The sequence below is a fragment of the Hippocampus comes genome, unplaced genomic scaffold, assembly GCF_001891065.2.
Source record: "Hippocampus comes isolate QL1 unplaced genomic scaffold, H_comes_QL1_v1.1 scaffold85, whole genome shotgun sequence".
In the NCBI taxonomy this organism is placed as follows: Eukaryota; Metazoa; Chordata; class Actinopteri; order Syngnathiformes; family Syngnathidae; genus Hippocampus; species Hippocampus comes.
Genome location: NW_017805540.1, coordinates 2,519,335 through 2,537,454, shown reverse-complemented (window position 1 = coordinate 2,537,454; position 18,120 = coordinate 2,519,335). Strand labels below are relative to the sequence as shown.

The following is an 18,120-nucleotide window of genomic DNA, read 5'->3' as shown; positions in this document are numbered from 1 at the left end:
CACCGAGAGCGCCGCCACGCACAGTCTGAAACAGAAAGAAATCGTATTGCGCGGTCGCGATGTTATTGAAGAAAGTCTTGTGCTCGCTTATCGATTGCTCAGCACGCTGATAACCATGGTAACACCACTCCAGCCAGTATATCGAGCAAGAATGGCATGCACAGCTCGCCTCTCTGCTCTATGTCCGCGTGGAGATGTTTTAGCACGTTTTCAATCGGCACCCCTTAATGACTTAGTGAGGCTCCATTGATTATTTTCCGCCCTCCATCATTGACTGATGAAACTCACTTGTTTTTGACGCCTGAGGCCTCTGTGTAACCATGACTCCACACGGCGGGCCCGCCAGGTGCCTCGTTCGATGAGAAGGTCGGCGGGGGATCAATACGGAAGCAGCGAATATTACTGGGAGAGCAACAAGAAGGGAATTAAATCCATTCGTTTTGAATGAAAGAGAGAAGAAAAAAAAACAAAGGTAAAAATAAAGGCAAGGACATGCTAAACCAGGAGTGAGCAAAGTATGCACGGGCACACTTCTACATAGCACATACAGTCCACTCCATATTTTTAATCCGTCTCATTGAGCATTTACATTATTGTCAAATTACTAGCGCTAATCTTTCCTTAAATTAGTTCATTTAAACGTAGATTTTAAGTCCATATCAATTTGCTTCATTACACATGCACGCACGCATGCACGCACTCACTTGAGTTGTTCAAGGGTTTTATGGTCCAGGTTGAGACGTGGGTTTCCAGTCAGATCCAGTTCTTGAAGCTTGGGAGGCAAATTCTCGGGCACCGTGACTTCGCTCAGCTCGTTGCAGCTCAGATCTACACACTAACGTCACAAGAAGACACGTAAACACTTGCACAAAACATGCGGGTGGCATATAGACTTGTTGGCCACTTGAGTAGGTATGCTTCTATGATCTAATCAGTTTGAAATTTTGATCCCGTTGTCGTGTTTTCTTCCGTGCAAGTGTATCTAAGGTTGCCTTACCTTCATTTCCATCAGCTGCATGACCTCAGGGAAGACCTCAATGGAGTTGGAGTGGGCAATGAGCGTGTGCATACGTCGGCAGTTCATGATGGTAGTGGGCACAGTTTTCAGTGTGTTGCCGCTCAGGTCGACCTCCTCCAGCTCCTCCAGCTTGGCCATTTTGCTGGTGGAATGAGGACAAAATATTGAAGACTGTGGAGACTTTCAGTTAGTGCAGAAAGTGTTTTTGGACTAGGGGCCGAAATAGGTCACACAGTATAATCAGGCTCATTCTGTCCAAAGTGAGCAAAGGCCAGATGACTCCGAATGAGATTATCTTTATCTTTATCTTTTAGAGACGGCTCATCGACAATTTTAGATGATTTTTTTCCTCTCCAATTTCTTCAGAAAACTGTGATTGTCATCATGTGTGGAGTGTATCACACTTCAAAATTCGTTGTGTGCACACCCCACTTTCGATGCAACTTTGGTATAAACTACGAGTGAGCGTTACCTGGCAGGGAAGGTCTGCAAGTGGTTATAGGCCATGTGAAGAACCCGAAGGTGCGAGTGGCCCGTCAGCATGGGCACGCACTTGTCCGTCAGGCGGTTATTGGTCAAATAGAGCTCCTGCAGGATGCTGTGGCTCTCCTCAGACAGCGTGGAGGGAGGCAAGTGCTCCAACTTATTGGCTGAAGCATTCACGCATCGCAAGCTGGGAACAAAATAAAAGGATGAATGAAAAGGCGGTGACACTATCCACACAAAAAACAATGAAAATGCAACAATCTACACTCTTTTCAGCTACCTGACACATTTGAGGAACAGGTTGCAGGGCAGCTCCAACAGTTGATTGTGGTGCACGTCAAGAACTTCCAGCAGGGGGCGCTCCACCCTTTCGGGCAGCTTTTGCAACTGGTTGTGCCCAAGGCTCAGCTTCCTCAGGCTGCTGCTGCATAACAACCTGCAGTAGCGAGCAGCACCCAGACGTCTTTGTCAGAAAAGACCTAGCATGGATACTTATGCATATACAGAAAGATGAGAGATGTGCCGCATACAAAGTGACTTCTTTAAGGAGGGGAAGTGAGAATGTCTGGTGTGATTTATGACCCTCTGTGGAGGACAGATGAGCGGCTGGCATAGGGCAAGCCGGATAAATCAGCGCCGTACTCCATTTAGAGGCTTCGGACGCGCCGCAGTGGGACACTCACCGCACTGGGAGCTCGCCGACAAGGTTGTGGCTGGCGTCCAGCACTTCCAGTTTCTTCGCTTCGCACAGCCAGTCTGGCAAAGACTCCATACGGTTCCTTCGGAGGGGCAGAGGAAAAAAATGGGGCGATGATGATGACAAATGGTGTGCGGTTTGTTAAAGTGTGGCAGCTAATATTTCTCCCGCGTGTGTTTAATTCATGGTGGTGCAAGGAGGAAGTGTTTTCAAGCCTGAGATACTGATTAAGTGCTTTGAAACATAAATCGAACTCATAGATTACTGTCTTTCTATTGACCTCCGTTTTCGTGTTTCACATTAAAGGTCATTTTATGTTCTTGCACGTGTGTGTGTGTGTGTTTGTTTGTTTGTTTGTTTGTTTGTTTGTTTGGGAATTTTTCTCACCGTGAGATGTCCATGTAATTAAGATTGGAGGGCACGGGACTGACTTCCAGGCTCTGCAGCTCTGTGGGGAGAAATCCAAACTCATTAACCTACAGCAAAGACATTTGTAGTAGTCTACAAAAACAGGTAGCTGGGAAAAGGGAGGACAGGCGAGCGGTACGTTACATATTCACATCAGCCGGCTCTGTCTGAAACGAAGGAGGAGCTTCAGACCCACCGTTGTTGGAGGCGTAGATGCCCTTGAGCAGGCAGCCCTTGACCTTGAGGCTGGCGATTCGGTTTCTCTCACAGTGAAGCACCTCGAGGCGGGGAAACACAGAGACATCCAGCTGCGTCAGTCGGTTGTCCCTCACGTCCAGCTGAGTGACGTGCCTTAGCAGGTCAGGTTCATCCGGCACCATGTTGGAGATCTTATTCAGCCTGGTAGAACACAGAACAGATGTTTTAAGGACGCACGTTAGGGAAACTTGAATTTTTAATTGCTTGTACATAAATACTAATAGTTGAGCCTCTGGTGTGTCACATCAAGGGTGAAAATAAATCCTCTTGCTCAAGTGGCCATCTGTTGCATCTTTTAGAACAACCTTGACTAAAAGTATGTCATACTGTGAGGTTAAGTCATGTTTTTTGAGGGGAAAAAAACAAACCAAAAAAAACCCCTCAATAAAATATTTCATTGAGTAGCTGTAAAGATTCCTGCACATTTTTTTCAGACCCTGCCATACATTTAAGGTAAATAGGAGTCCTAAACCTAGACAAACATCTAAACAGAAACTGAATGGTTCCATACCATCTTTCCCAGACAGTACATTCAGAATATTATTTTGTAATTAATATTATGTTTTAAATCAGCCATGCATTTTCGACCATGCTTATTATCCTCATTCAGATTTCCAGTGAGGCTTTGGGCGAGAGGCGCGAAATATCTAGGACTGCTTGCTGGTCAGGGCACGTACACACAAGCAAGCATTCACACACATAGACAATTTAGAGCCTAACATGCAAGTTTCTGGAATGGGGGAGGAAGCCAGAGAAGACGCAAAATTCACAAACGGCAGACATGCTACCCACAAGGCCATGCTAGCTTGTTTAAAAACCTGTGATTCATAAGGTATTCTGATGCTGACAGGCACAAAACAACTGCCCTATAAACTCTATTACCCGGTCGCTGACACGTGAGCATGGCGCAAAGCACGTTGGTTTTCCAATTCTTTTTACTGATTGAGCAAAGTTACAAGAAGTGAGGCATTAACTTGCAAATAGTGCAAGTCATTGCAACTTAACCTATGGCGAGACACCTGTCGGAGTCGCAATGAGCAAATCATTTCCTGATTCTCTGCAGTCTGGCTGTCTCCTTGCTTTGGTTTCCATCATTAAGGGCACAATCAAAGTTCAATCTTCTAGAAACCACGTGACACGTATTCGCTCCGTCCTTTGCTGTTACCTGAGATCGACGTGTTTGACGCGGAGCAGCCGGAAGTTCTGCAGGGTGAGCATCTCCAGGTTGTTGCCGGCCATGCACAGCTTCTCCATGGAGGCCAGCCGCTCGAGCACCTGCGGCACGTGGCTGAACTGGTTGAAGGAGAGGCCCAAGTACGACAGCCTCTGCAGGGAGCCCAGCTCATCGGGTAGTTTACTCAGGTTGTTGCCGTCGAGCAGAAACGTTTGCAAACTGACAATGGGGGAGAGAAACGCGACACTGATTGGAAAGGAAACCTAAGAGTTGTGTCCTGTCAAGCAATGAATTTACAGAAAATGGTCAGCAGATGGCAGCAAGCGCCCAAGCGTCCCTACTGGCCACTTCTGGAATGTGCAGGCCGACCAGATCATTCCAACAGATTAACTTCTCATCGCTCTCACTCTTGCAGGCTGCACGGCTTCGTGTTCGTGTTAAATCAAAGCTGTCCAAGCAGAGCTGCTAAATCACGCCTTGGCAATGGTAGTGGTTCACATAGCTGTCTGAAAACTATAAATTGGCTCCACAATATGAATTCTCGCCTCATTGATGAGATTTAAAAAATAAACGGCAATCAATTTTTTTTTGAACGGTTGTCAAACGTTCTCAAAAGTTGAATGTGATTCATGCAATGACTTTTAACTCTCGCCCTGTTAAAAGCATAGTCGAAAACTTCAGGTATAAATATTCGGGGAAACTTTTGTTTGTACAGGAAAGTTTGGGTCTTTAGAGTGCCAGCCCAACCATCAAGTGAATTTAACAATCGGGTAAAGCTTTTGTTATCCGTTATGCACTTCCACCCCACTGTTATGTAAACAAGGCGCTAATTTATATAATAAAAATAACTGCCTGCACACATCTTCCGCTCCCATATGATCAACTAAGCTGGGCTCAAGATCGATCCAGAGCCACTTTCAAACAACTACACTGTCTGAATACACTGCCATGACCATGCAGAAACACTCGCATCTCCTATGGATGCACTTTCTATCACTTCAAACCCAAAACATCGGATGCACACATTTCCGCTCGCTAACACCTTCTGATTCCAGGCACCTAATGTATTTCTCGTGGAGTTGTTGATGTAGTGGCGGGGGTATTTGTGTTTGTTGATATGTCCATGTACCACGTACAGAAAGTGTAGCGTGTCTTTACAAGTAAAAAGGTTTTTATTGTCTTTAAGGGAAATCACCCAATCTGATTATCAGTATTAGGTCACACTGTCACCAGACAAAACCTCAAATAGTCTCATGCGGCCTTATACAACACGATTCATTGCGAGATGGTTGTAAAACAAAGCGAAGCTGAGGGCTAACAACAGACAGAGAGTAAACATTTAATTCTGCACGTTAAACGAGCTGAGCATGAATGGCGAATCCCACAAAAGGGGTCGAGCGTGTTGAAACTAGTGAAGCGCTGTGTGGCGTTTGCACTGCCAGGTGCTGTTACTAGGTAACAGCTACATTTGGCTTTGCAAACTTTTGACGCTCAGGTCAGGTGAAAAGTTCAGCCACTTTGAATCGAGTGATGGCCTGACCTAAGTTCTAATGTCAATAACAAAAAAGAAAAGAGGGCAAAAAAATTTCAACAAGTTCTTTGTTGCAGGAGAAAAAAAAAAGAAAGAACAAAACAACTGGAACAGCTTACTTATAAAACGCATACATGGAATATTCTATTGAATTGCTTTGCGCAATAAGCGCAGAAATGGGCTTTCCACAGACTACATATTTCCAAAATGTATGGGTAAGATAAGAGCGGCGCCGGCAAGTAAAATTTATGTCCAGTGAAACTGGATTTTAAACCAAAATGAAAAGGACTACTTATTGACTTGTGCTTATAAAGATGACACAGATATTTTTTCAACATTTTTACATGTGCTCAGTTTGACTTTGACCTCATGAGGATGGGGAAAATGTGGGTCCCAAGGTGACCCCGTGAAGACTGACACCCTACTGTTACCTACTTGGTCATGGCCCCCACAGAGCTGGGAACCGAGGGCAGGTAATTGCAGCTGAGATTGACCTCAGTCAGCATGGGGATGTCACAGATTGCCAGCGGGAACTGGCCGAGGTGGTTGTTGGACAGGTTGAGACTCCGCAGGCGAGAGAACCTACACATTTAAGAGACACAACACGACGTTAAGATTCATGGAGACTTGCCGTTTAGCAAACAGTCGCAATCCTGACGTCTGTGTTGTCAGGTCAAACAACAGAGCCCGGTGGTGACATTTGGAACGGCGTCCTGTAGCTGAGGGGTGACCTTCACATGGGTCAACAGCCCCTCATTTGTTTTTACTCACATACCTGCAAAGAGACAATGTCGGGGTAGTTGTTTAAAATGGCCACACTGGATGTTTTTCATCTTACTATTTACACATACACTGCACATGAAGGTAACAAAAACAAAAAAAAAAAACGTCTGAGTGATTGATCAGAGCCGGCGAGTCATTCCTGCTGAGGGTGACTACCGCAGGCATTGTGTGTGTCATTCAGCCATTCAATCAACCTCTGCAATCTGCTGAGTAATGCCTGTATCACTTTCCTACTCCTCTGCTCATCTGTCCTATCGTGCCATCGTCGAGTACGCTCCAACGTCCTCTGTATCTGTCTGAAGCCGCTCTAGTGATTTTATCTCCACCAGCGAGTTTATGATCAAACAAATCTGTTTGTCTCTAAGCAGGATTAGAGGACAGTTTCACAGAACTCAATGGGGGGGGGGATTGCGTGGCCTGTGGTGAAAGAAACCAAAGATTGGATTTATTTCTCTTTTACTAATATCGCAAAAGCAAATGCATTGTGTAGGTCTGGGCAAAAGTGCACAATTTGGCAGTGGTTTGCCAGCTATTGCTTTTTAATGAGCATTGGTCACGACGTGACCAATTTCGTATTTGCTGTGCCACCACTGCAGTGTGCTTAATCGGCCAAAACCACACTGCACTGATCATATCCTTTGAAACAAAACATCCCAAGTTGAATAAAACGGAGTTCTGCGCCACCAGGTCCATGCGCTGAATTCCCACTACAGACCAAAGCAGGTCAGTTTTGAGAGATTCAATGCCCTCGTCAATGAAATGACCTGCATGAATGACTATATTCACAGGCATGTTTCTGAGCATGAGAAAGTGTATCCAAACGTGATATTCGGGTACTTGTATATTCTCTGCTTGAAGAAAGCCAAATCAAGACCTCTTTAAGACTGTTTCTAAGCCAACTTGAACAAAACTTGAGACCTAGCTTTTATTAAATATGACAACATTAACCATAACAACACTGTTTTCAAAGCCTATTTGTGCGTCATTTTGCAATTGCGTGGTTTTAATTTCCTTGTCATGTCTGCAGAATGAAAGAGCACCAGACAAACGTTTTTACCCTTTCTAATTCAGCACCATGACATCAGAGCAAATAAAATAAGTGCATATATTTTTCTATGACACCCAAAGGGAACTTCTGGCGGTGGGTAAACAAAGAAAAATACAGATTATTATAAATGTTTTTATTATACTTGACTGTTCTACAGAACCTCTCCCTTATTTGTGACATGAGAGGTATTAAAATTAAATCAAATAATGCCAGACATTTATGCCAAAGTGTGCACCCGAAATTAGTCCCGAGTCACAAATGTTGTTGATGGTTCCATTCATTTAAATCTCCGTTTTACTGAAATGCTACAGTTATAATCTATCTGTGGATTTTTTATGACCAGAATTTAAGAATTAAAGTCATTTTTGCATATATTTAAACAAGGCCTTCATTTTAGATATTTTAAGCATCTGCGGGCACACTTGGTCAACTTTTACTTTGAAAACCTTCATTCGTGGCAAAAGCTGTCCCTCACGAATTGCAAAAGCATCCCCACAGATGTAAATAAAGAGGCCAAAAGCATTTGCATGGCCAGTGAGGAATGAGCTCAGGCTCAGACAGAGAGAGATGCATGCTGGGAACTAAGGCAGTTTGATGCCAGAGGAAACGGCGAGTCTGATTATTGCCTATCTGATCTGCCACTAAGTATTTGGCCAGCAGAGCAAAGATGGCAGAGAAAGGAGGCAGGCAGCAAGGCCACGCGTGGCCGTCCTTTTGGGAGATCTAACAAAATCCCAAGTTTGATGTTATGAACAAACAACCAAACAAATAAAACGCGCACGCACACACACACTGCTGGTGTTTTTATGCAACCCAAAACAGCTTTTCACAAAACTGTCCAAAAAAAGTACACACACAGACGTATGCACACACACATTCAAAAAGGCTTTGGTCCTTCTGGTAACGCTGCAAAAAAAAAAATCCGACTCTCAGCTAAACACGTCTTTCTCATTACTGACCTCCTTTTGTGTCATCAGGCTGAGTCAAATGAGGATGAGCCTACTCAGGTTTGGCAGCACTAAAGGGATGTTTCCATGTTTGGCCAGCGCGGAAAGCTGTGCTTCACTCACATTTAAAGGGAAATATTATGAAAATTGACTTTTTAAGTGCTTGCAAACAAATCGTTGGGCGCCTGGAGTCCCCTGCTCACTCCATCAAGTGTCAAATTAAACAACCAAGCACTCACTTTTTACAACCAAGCACTCACTTTTTTCTTCCTGCGACTTGTACATATTAAAATTAGAGGTCAGACTTCCACCCATCATTCCGTTTCCTAATTGCGCAGTGAACGAGTACCAGTTGGACTTGAAATGTGCGCCTCTAATCGTAAATGTTTTTCTTTTTAGTTTAACATGGCTTATCTTACCTAAAATTCCACGTTGGCTTGTGGCCAAAGTTATGGCAGATTTCACTTGTTCGGGGGGTGTTCTGTAATCCAACGCCCTCGATGGAAGGTCATCATATTCCACTCTGGTTTCTGTTCTTGCGAGCAGAATTCGCTGTGGACAGGCTGCCCCGAGTCAGCTTAGTAACCACAGCCTAACTCGCCACTAACGCAGCAGTATATGTGGCGCGGTATACGGTCACGTTCTTGCCTAAATTGGAGCGGGACAGCCCCTTAAAACGACTAAATTCAACTAAAAAAAAAATAAGGAATGTGCAGTGTGGTACACAACGATGGATCGTTTGGGTATTTGGACTAACGCATGCCACAGAAACGTTATTTCAAGAAACGGACGGGTACTGTTTTAAATTGTAGAATAAAAAAACATAACATGTCTCTACTCTATGAATGACCATGGAAGAACATCATAAGCGCCCGACTCATTCAGGAACCTCAGATTACACAAGTGCAACCACACACGCACATTCCAGGCATTGCATTTGAACAACAAGACTATGTAGCCTGCGGACATTTACTTTCCCTGGAAGAAGTCGGACTTTTCTCTTTCTGCAAGCGCTTATAATGAACATAATCCGGCAGCAACCTTAAGCAGCACAAAAAATAAATGAATAAAGCCACCCCCGGCCCTTTGCATTCACGTGACTGCACATATAATCACAGATATTGTACTGTCCATACACGTTGGCTGTGGTGCTTTAATCGAGTACCGCAATGAGCATGCAGCAGATGGTGCCCATGAAGAGAGGGAGCGAGAAGGGCCAGTCAGTCAGTGACATTAAAAGCGTCCCTGCTGATGAATATGGCCTTCTGGGCTCGTTTGGCTCTGCCTGGTACATGGCTAGCCTCTTCGGCCCCTGTGTATGCCCCCCTTATTCCCGTTGTTCAGACTGCAGGTGGACATATACACTTTGTGATTCAATCAAGTACTATTTGAATGGTGGTTAGAAAAACAATTAATAATACAGATACATTAGAGGATCAATGACGACACACACACACACCCACACACACACCCACACACACACACACACACACACACACACACACACACACACACACACACTGTATGGGGGCGAGTATGAATATTTTCCCCAATCATGATCAAAATCAGCAAATATGAACCTATGAAATGCTGATTTTCCTCCTTGATCTGCTCAGAAAATAGTTAGGGTTGATCATTGTAAATGTCAAGCAGGGTATACACACGCACACGCACACGCACACGCACACACACACACACACACACACAATATTCAAATTCAAGCTTTATCCTGCCCTTGCAGTATTGGCCCAATTGTCGGATATATCTTACTGATTATTCTATGCACAAAGCTGCCTCTCACAGGAAGCCTCACTCGTATGACAAAGATCTTGTTTGGCGAAAGAGATTTGGGCTGGTCAGTGGAGATATGGTTAGATGTGCGGTATGCTGTATTGGTCATCTTGAGTCCACCACACAACATAAGCACATCAAGAACATGCTGGGCCCCCCCCCCCCCATCACATGTGCCCTCTCTCACTTTAAAAAAATTGATTGGGATCTTAAAACACACTCTCATCTCTCCTTTCACAATGGCTCATCTTATCTTATTCTACAAAGATTTGTCTCTGTGTTAAGCAACCCGATGAACGCTAATTCAGTTATTGCGTTGTACCTCTGCAGCTGCTGAAGCCACTGGTCTGCGGGAAGGAAGTTGTGTTTGAGGTTGAGATGGGTGAGGTCATGACTGTAGAAGAGGTTGGAGGGAAGCTGTTCCAAGCTGCAGCAGGACAGATCCACAGAGTTGATCCTCTGCGACACCATCTAGAGAGGACGAACACACAGCACATGAGGGCAAGCAGTTCAACAAGATTATCTGGACGACTCTGTGTGCATCCAGATTACAGTTGAAGGGTCAAATGGCATTCAGTGGCCAATCTTCTTTGAACTCGCAAAGAAGAAAGAGAAAGTGGGGTTAGTTCGGTGACCTAATGCAGCACATTACATCATCGTGTTATTCAGCTAACTGCTTGTGCTCGCATCACTTGCTCGTTGGCTAGGACATCAAATATAGACAGTACCGGACTAAAGTGTGGACACTTTCTTGTTCGACAGCATGAAATTCGGTGTCATAAAATTATCAGTGGTATCTTACAGCAAAAGAAATATATATAGAAATGTATTTTTTTATATTTAAAGGACATTTCTGGTGGTAGGTGAAATTATTTATCATCCTACGGCACCGATCCCGAAGGGGACATTCTCCACAACTGGTGGTAGGGGAAAAAAAATGTGATGCAATAAGCTTTACTGATGCCCCATGGGGAATTCTCCCTTAAATAAATACATGAACAACAATAAAAAAAAAAAAAAAATCATCATTACTGAGCCATCCATCCATCCTCCTCACAAGGGTTGCAAGGCGTGCTGGAACTGAACCCAGCTGTCTTCATGCAGTAGGCGGGGTACACCCTGAACTGGTTGCCAGTCAATTGCAGGTGTTTACTGACCCCTTTGGGAAAATTCTCCACAATGGTGGTAGGTAAGTAAAATAAAATCAATGTCAAAGGGGAAGTTCTCTGAAGGGTGGACATCAGATGGAGGAGGTTATGTCCTTTATCAGCTGGCATCTTTGTGTCTTGCTCGAGGCAGTGCTTGAATGCAAACTACCCTGTCTCAACATTCTCCGCAGTGGAAACCTTCAGTCCTACTTTACCCGGGCCAATAGCCTGAGAGACTGTGCAACTGACACTTATAGCATCCACCTTTGTCTGAGGGGAGCCAAACAAAAGCGTTTGTGCGGCCGTGGCTTGGGCATGTGCCGCCTCGATGCAGGGTTCTATTATGAGTGTCCCTCTGGGTGCTGGTGACACACACGCCCCTATTAATATTTAGAAAAGAGGTTTTCTCGCAATAACCTACTTGAGTTCAAATGAGAGAGACAGAGAGAGAGAGAGAGAGAGAGAGAGAGAGAGAGAGAGAGAGAAAATAGAGGGGGGGGGAATAGAGGGGTGATGTGACCCTTGAGTTCCACACTAAAGTGTGGACTGCGATGAAGTATGCTCACTTTGCTGTGCTTGCACATGCTGTGTACTCTTTGGGGAGGTTAGAATTTTTCTATCAGTGCTCATGTGCGCGTGCGATTTGTAATGCGGCTGACCCGCGAATAAAGTATATGCATAAGCACAACCCATTCCCTCGCTTGCTTTTCTCTCTTACCTTGGCAGCATGTCTGTGCCAGCGGAGGTGCTCTGTGAAGCTGTCGAAGCTGACATAGTACGTCTGACTCTGGGGCCCGGCCGAGCTGAAGGCCAAACAGTGATTGTGCTTCTTTACTTCCTCCACCTGCAGACATTAACACCCACGCACACACAAATGTAGCAAGAGGCGTGACCCACTCATATCTCTTGATTAACACAGCCACAGTGTTGTTGGCCATTTCATTGGCTATTCCCGCGGTAAATTAGTTCAAAATGAAGTTATGCTACCAGTGCTGACAACAAGGGTGTCCTGCAGTGGTGTAGTGGGGATTTTTTAAGTGGGTGTACGCGATTCTGGGATGTTCTATATATACATACAGAACATCAATCATAGGCTACAACACAAGTTGAACAAACGTTAAATTTAATGTTTTACTACTCCAAAATAATCACAGGCCAATGTTATTAAGCATAACTCGCATTAGAACAATGATCAACAAACATTTCAATAACACGAAAATAAAAATCAATGCTTTTCTGCTTTTTCTCTGTCATTTTAGTGCAGGGCTAAAACTGAAATAAAAATTGAATGTGGCGTCCGGAGAAGTGGGTGGACGGCGTACCCCCGCGTACCACGCCTACTACACCCCTGGTGTCCTGCCTGTTTTGCATCTTACCCTGCTGAAAAAAAAAACACAAGATTCAAAGGATCGGCTCATCAGCAAGCTAAGAAGCAAGATAATGATCCTGGAGAACTTTTTCCTCCTTGTATATAACACGCATCCTATTGTATTGTATTATATTGTATTGTATTGTACATTATATGCAAAAACATTGACTAGGTTTGAAAATAAACAGACTTCAAGGTGAACACATCAAGGACAACTGTTAGTGCTCTGGAGCATATCTGAAATGGATAACGAACCGCTTTGGCTGAGCAATTTGAGGACACGACAAATCGACGACGTGACATACTTTCCCTCCTATGAGCGGCAGGATGTGCATCTTCCCCGTCTGGCTCTCCTTGACAGAGGAGACGATGAGGCAGGTGCCGCAAAGGATAACCTGCCGCCTGGTCCAGCGGTTGACGGGCAGTTGCAGCTTCCCTTTGCGGACGTTGTACATCCCCGACAGCTGGACCCGCTCGGAGCTCTCGATGTTTTGGGGTTTCCCTGGATCACAAGAGAAAGGGAGGGGAGGGGAGATTATTGTGTGGTTAGCAGAGGCATGTGATGTGGGGGGTTGAGTAAATGTTCGCCCTCTGGGGAGAATGAGGGTGCTCTATGAGATTTAACTTGGCAAGACATTTGGTTTTTTTAAGCGCATTTCAGAGACTAATACAATTTTAGTGCCACGTGCACTAAACCAAACCAAACTAAACCAAAACACAATGGAGACACGGTGCATAATGTTAATATACATGACAACATGTGATTATTATATATATAACATTTTTTTTTCTTTTTTCGACAAAGGATGTTCATCACCTCATGAAAAACCTGGTAAAGCCACGCCAAAGTATTTCTCAATGCACAGTTGTACAGAATTCATCAAGTAAAAGCATTGTTCTCTTTCCACAATCATTAGGGCATTACAAGAGAATCTAGAGATTTCACTTTGTGCATGTGCAAAGACCGAAACCCAACAATGGAATGCACTCAATCTTTAGCCCCAAAGGCAACACAAACTGTAATAGCCTATATACTGGATGTAAGTGCACGGAAACACAATGCCCCAAGCACAATGCGTGACTCGCTCTTTGTGTCAAGACCACATGCAGAGTTGAAGGCTTACCGTATATGAACAAAATTCACATACAAATGATTCTCCAGACTTGTTGCATGCACAAAGTTGAAATCATTTTGTGATTATTATATATATATATATATATATATATATATTTTTTTTTTTTAACATAAATCAGTAAATCTTAGAGAATACTGACAATGCTACTATAATACTACATCTGCACAGTCCGGTCGTACACCCGACCTTTTTTCTTTAGTGCACCAACACAAAAGTTCGGTGCACTCAAATTTTCCACGAGACATATAACTTGACTTTTTTTTTTTAACTAATCTACTACTTGTCTTTTTAGGTGAGATTGACTAGCCAGTGATTAACTAACAACCTGGTCATCAAATAAAGTTCTTTGTTTTAATCACTTTTTTTTTTAATGTTAATCACAAGACAGCGAACGTACTACAAAGTGTTGGTGCTTGAAGTGCTCTGTGTCAGAGGACTTTTGAACATGTTGGGCCTGACCTTAACATTCACAAAATTGTCAATCATTCTGAGCATCTTTTCATCCACAGCTATTTGCACGAGGCGATGCCCGTTGTGGAGTGTTCACCAGCCATTCCCAGTGAGCATGTTGACAAACAAGCATTCACACACACATTTGGATCTGTGTGACAACTGAGGGTCGTTAATATATCTGACATGCATGTTTTTGTAATGTGGAAGAAGCTGGAATATCCCAAAAATGGGAAAACATGCAAACCACATGGGAAGACCACCATGCTACCCTATTGCGAAAACCCATAAAATCCAATATTAACAATAAAATTAAAAAAGGTCACAAAAACTACTTTGATACAGGTCTTGTGTTGAAATTGTGATTGTTTGAGAATTTAAATGAGTGCACTAAAGGTAAATGACTTGCATCTTATATTAACAATCCCCAGAGGCAGTAAAACAGTTCATCAAAAGCAGAGGGCCTCAAGGGTCAACCATCTTGGAAATCGACCAAAATTCCCTCCATCTATTCCCTGTATCGCTTGCTTTCATTGGGGTCTCGAGTGAGCTCTGAGCCAATCCCAAATGAGTTTGAGCGAAAACGGCTGGATAGATCCTGGACCGGTAACCACTTTGGAGGTTGCCGAATGTGTTCAAGTTTGAAGATTCCACTGAGGTGTGACATGAGTGGTGCAACATTGAGCTCGTCGTACTACAATACTTCCACAAAGCAGGGCTACGATCTGAGCTGAAGTCATTCGGCACAACTGTAAGCCTCACATGTCCTACTTAGCATATTGGAACGGAATAGTCAGGATTTGCCTTCAGTGACGAGTATAAGCTCCAATTCAATGCCAGGTGCACTTCTGCTGAATTTTGCTCTGGCGTCACTCGCCAAACCGAGCAGCCTGCCAAACCCGACAGTCAGGTTTGCTTATCAGGTGTCCTGTCGACCCACACCGCCTTATCGCCGTGTCGAAACATCCACCTCCACAAAAAGCTTCCGTGGGGCGCCATGTGCCAGTCACTTCCACCATGTCCAGTCTGTTTTGGTGTCTCTATTTCCCACTAGAGGCGTCATACTTGTTGGCAATGTTAGACAAATACATTTAAAAAAGGACCTCCCTGAGCAACAGTTTGGTTTGGTGGAGGAAAACGTTGCGCAATCTCCTGACCTCTCATTCACATATTTGACTACAGTGCGAACACAAACTGGGGGGAGGGAGAGATTCTCAAATAAGCATGTGTGAACTTGTTGAGGCACTTGTGTTTTTCCAATTATTGACATGGTGACTGGAAGGCCGTACTGCAATCTCTGCTTTTGTTCATTTGAATCGTTCATTATTCCCAATCGTCTTTTTGAGGGACTAAATATGCCCCAAAGCTTTTTTGCAAACACATGTATCACGTTTAAATGTAGTGTATTATAAAACTCACTCAATGGTCCCTTGACGGTTGTGCCTCTAAACACCAGTTTCACCGATTGATACAAAACGTCGCCTGCATGGAGGTGAAAAAGGAGGCAGCCATTTTTAAGGAAACACAATCTTACGTGGGAGGAGCATGGTTTCAAAGTTAGATGATCATTTTCATGATTCACCATGAAAAAATCCCCTCCCTCACTAGCGCCCACGGCATCAATCTTACAGATTGCTGCAATTTAAGCAGACATGTCTAATTTTACTAAGAAGACGCAGGAAAAAGTCTGCTTGAAAGTGAATTGGGAGTAAGCCATTTTGGTCTGATGCAGACATTTTAGGCTTGTGCTTTGACAAACTCCAATGCGGGATCAGAAGTGGGTATCCCACACAAATGGGTAACGCTCGTCTGTCAAGCCTTTGTCAACATCAACTCACGTGGGCCGAGCATGGCGTCAAAGTTTGAGTGCCAGGGCCCGTCCATCATTGCTTGCAGCTTTAATTATGGTTCTAACTATTGAATCAAATGAATCGCTGCTCTGTACCTTCATTTCGGTGTTTTCTGATCATCGGTGCGGCGAATCAGATCTGAACGTTTGTCTGCTAATCTTGTGTTTGCAACAAAATCAATTGCTTAGTTTGCAGGAACTGTTTGCTTTGACCGGTTGTTGTGTGGATAACATGTCGATTGTACTGATTGTACATTTTTGTGCTGGAGCGGCAAAGGTGAACAGATTGTCCCCGTGTCGCCATCGACTCGTCTTGCGTCTTTTAAAGTCATGTTGCACTGTCAATTGCCAATAGTTGTGTGGTGTCTTATTTTACTAAAACCGCTTCCTGATCGCTGCCGCCGGTAGTCCACTGTTATTTTCCGTTTCTGAAACAAGTGTGTAGGAAGCAAATTAAGTTCAGATTTTCTATCTACTTTTAAGGGCCCATTACATGTGCCCATTTCCCAGCATGGTCTACACAGTGGTGCTTTTTGCCTATCGTGAGAGCTTTTAGACGATTTACATTTTTGATGCGGTAAACAGAAACAGCAGCTACCCAGTTTTTTTATTCTAAATACAGTCGATGCAAGAAGGTCTAAGTCCTTTTCACATTGCCCTTGGTTTTTGTGGTGCTTACCACATGGCAGGATGGTGCAAGTAGATGATGACAGCAGTCCGGCTTGTCCATATTTGGTCCTAGTTAATTGCGTGCTGTGGGTAATCTCAAAATATCATATGATGAGACTGCCGCTTAGCTTTTGCTACTGCACTGAATGGTGACGCCAGTGAGTGTAAAGGCGACATGACCACAGATGCACTTTAATTGGAAAAACGTTCAGTTTGGAAGGGAGCGCGCAGTGACGAAAAACGACGCGGCCAATAGTTGAAGTGGTTTGAGAGAGGTGTTGAATTGTACAGTAAACGAAACCGGTGAAAAAGGAAGAAATATCTGTGAATGCAGTGTCTCAGTGGGTAGTGGGGGCAGAGAGGGGTTTGCACATGTCGTATTAAACAAATTATTCAAAAGCTTTTAGCCTCAATATGTCACATGGGCACATTTGTACTATTTTTAGGACCTTTTGTTGAAACGTGCAGTCTGCTATGCCGGCGTAATATGCTCCTCATTTGCTTCTTGTTCACTGCTAATATGCACAAACATGCACTAACAATAATCGTTGTGTCCATCTAATCACCCCTCCGAAATGATGTTGGAGCATGAAAGTCAAAGCCTGCTGCAAAGTTGTTCCTCTGATGATGCATCATCTCGCTCGGATGAAGGAGGCTTCAAGGTCGGGCCAGGGGGACTATGCTGGAGGAAGTGGGGAGATGGGAGGGACGCCCACGTGAGCATCCTGTTTACACTGGCGATCCCGGGAACAACGGGGTCTCCTGAATAACCACTGCAGGCAATCGTTCGATGTTCTTGTCTTAGCTCAGACGTCAACACAATTTCTGTAGTCCACATGCGACACCTACACCAAGAGTATTTTAAGGCAGGATGATGTTACTCATGCTGGGCTTCCAATTATCTTCGAAGGCTGCAGCAGTAGGCACAATAAAAAGGCCTTACCGGGTGGGTGTGTATTGGACAAATCTATTCCTAGACCGACTGTGACAGGAGCGTGTGTGTGTGTGTGTGTGTGTGTGTGTGTGTGTGTGTGTGTGTGTTCCTGGGGATGTTTCCTTCCACTTCCACAAGTTCAGGATATTTTGCCTCCATACACATTCACTAAAAGAACATGTATGCGATGAGGGAACCCGTTTAAATAGAGGAAGTGTGGTTGACATGTTTGCCTCAGAGTTCTGAGGTTCTAGGTTTGAATTTGGGCTCAGGCAGTCTTGTGCGAAGTTTGCATGTTCTTCCCGAGTTCATGTGCGTTTGGTCCGACTCCCTGTTTGGTTGACTGAAGACCACCGATGTGAATCCGAAAGGTTGTGTGTATCCCAGAGATGAAAGTGGACTTTTCTGAAAATTCCGGAATAAA

General features: G+C 44.2%; 1 protein-coding gene across 1 annotated transcript in view; it reads right to left on the bottom strand.

The window, feature by feature from the left end:
• phlpp1 (PH domain and leucine rich repeat protein phosphatase 1) overlaps positions 1 to 18,120 on the bottom strand; it is a 53,677-nt gene that overhangs the window by 5,676 nt on the left and 29,881 nt on the right. Inside the window, exons 2-14 of the mRNA XM_019878951.1 lie at positions 12,964 to 13,160; positions 12,008 to 12,133; positions 10,464 to 10,612; positions 6,008 to 6,154; positions 4,033 to 4,260; positions 2,806 to 3,008; positions 2,589 to 2,649; positions 2,188 to 2,283; positions 1,785 to 1,940; positions 1,491 to 1,691; positions 998 to 1,160; positions 705 to 835; positions 289 to 402 (exon numbers count right to left, since the gene is read on the bottom strand). Of these exons, the coding sequence (XP_019734510.1) occupies positions 289 to 402; positions 705 to 835; positions 998 to 1,160; positions 1,491 to 1,691; positions 1,785 to 1,940; positions 2,188 to 2,283; positions 2,589 to 2,649; positions 2,806 to 3,008; positions 4,033 to 4,260; positions 6,008 to 6,154; positions 10,464 to 10,612; positions 12,008 to 12,133; positions 12,964 to 13,160 (1,972 nt within the window). The remainder of the gene's footprint in view (positions 1 to 288; positions 403 to 704; positions 836 to 997; positions 1,161 to 1,490; positions 1,692 to 1,784; positions 1,941 to 2,187; positions 2,284 to 2,588; positions 2,650 to 2,805; positions 3,009 to 4,032; positions 4,261 to 6,007; positions 6,155 to 10,463; positions 10,613 to 12,007; positions 12,134 to 12,963; positions 13,161 to 18,120) is intronic.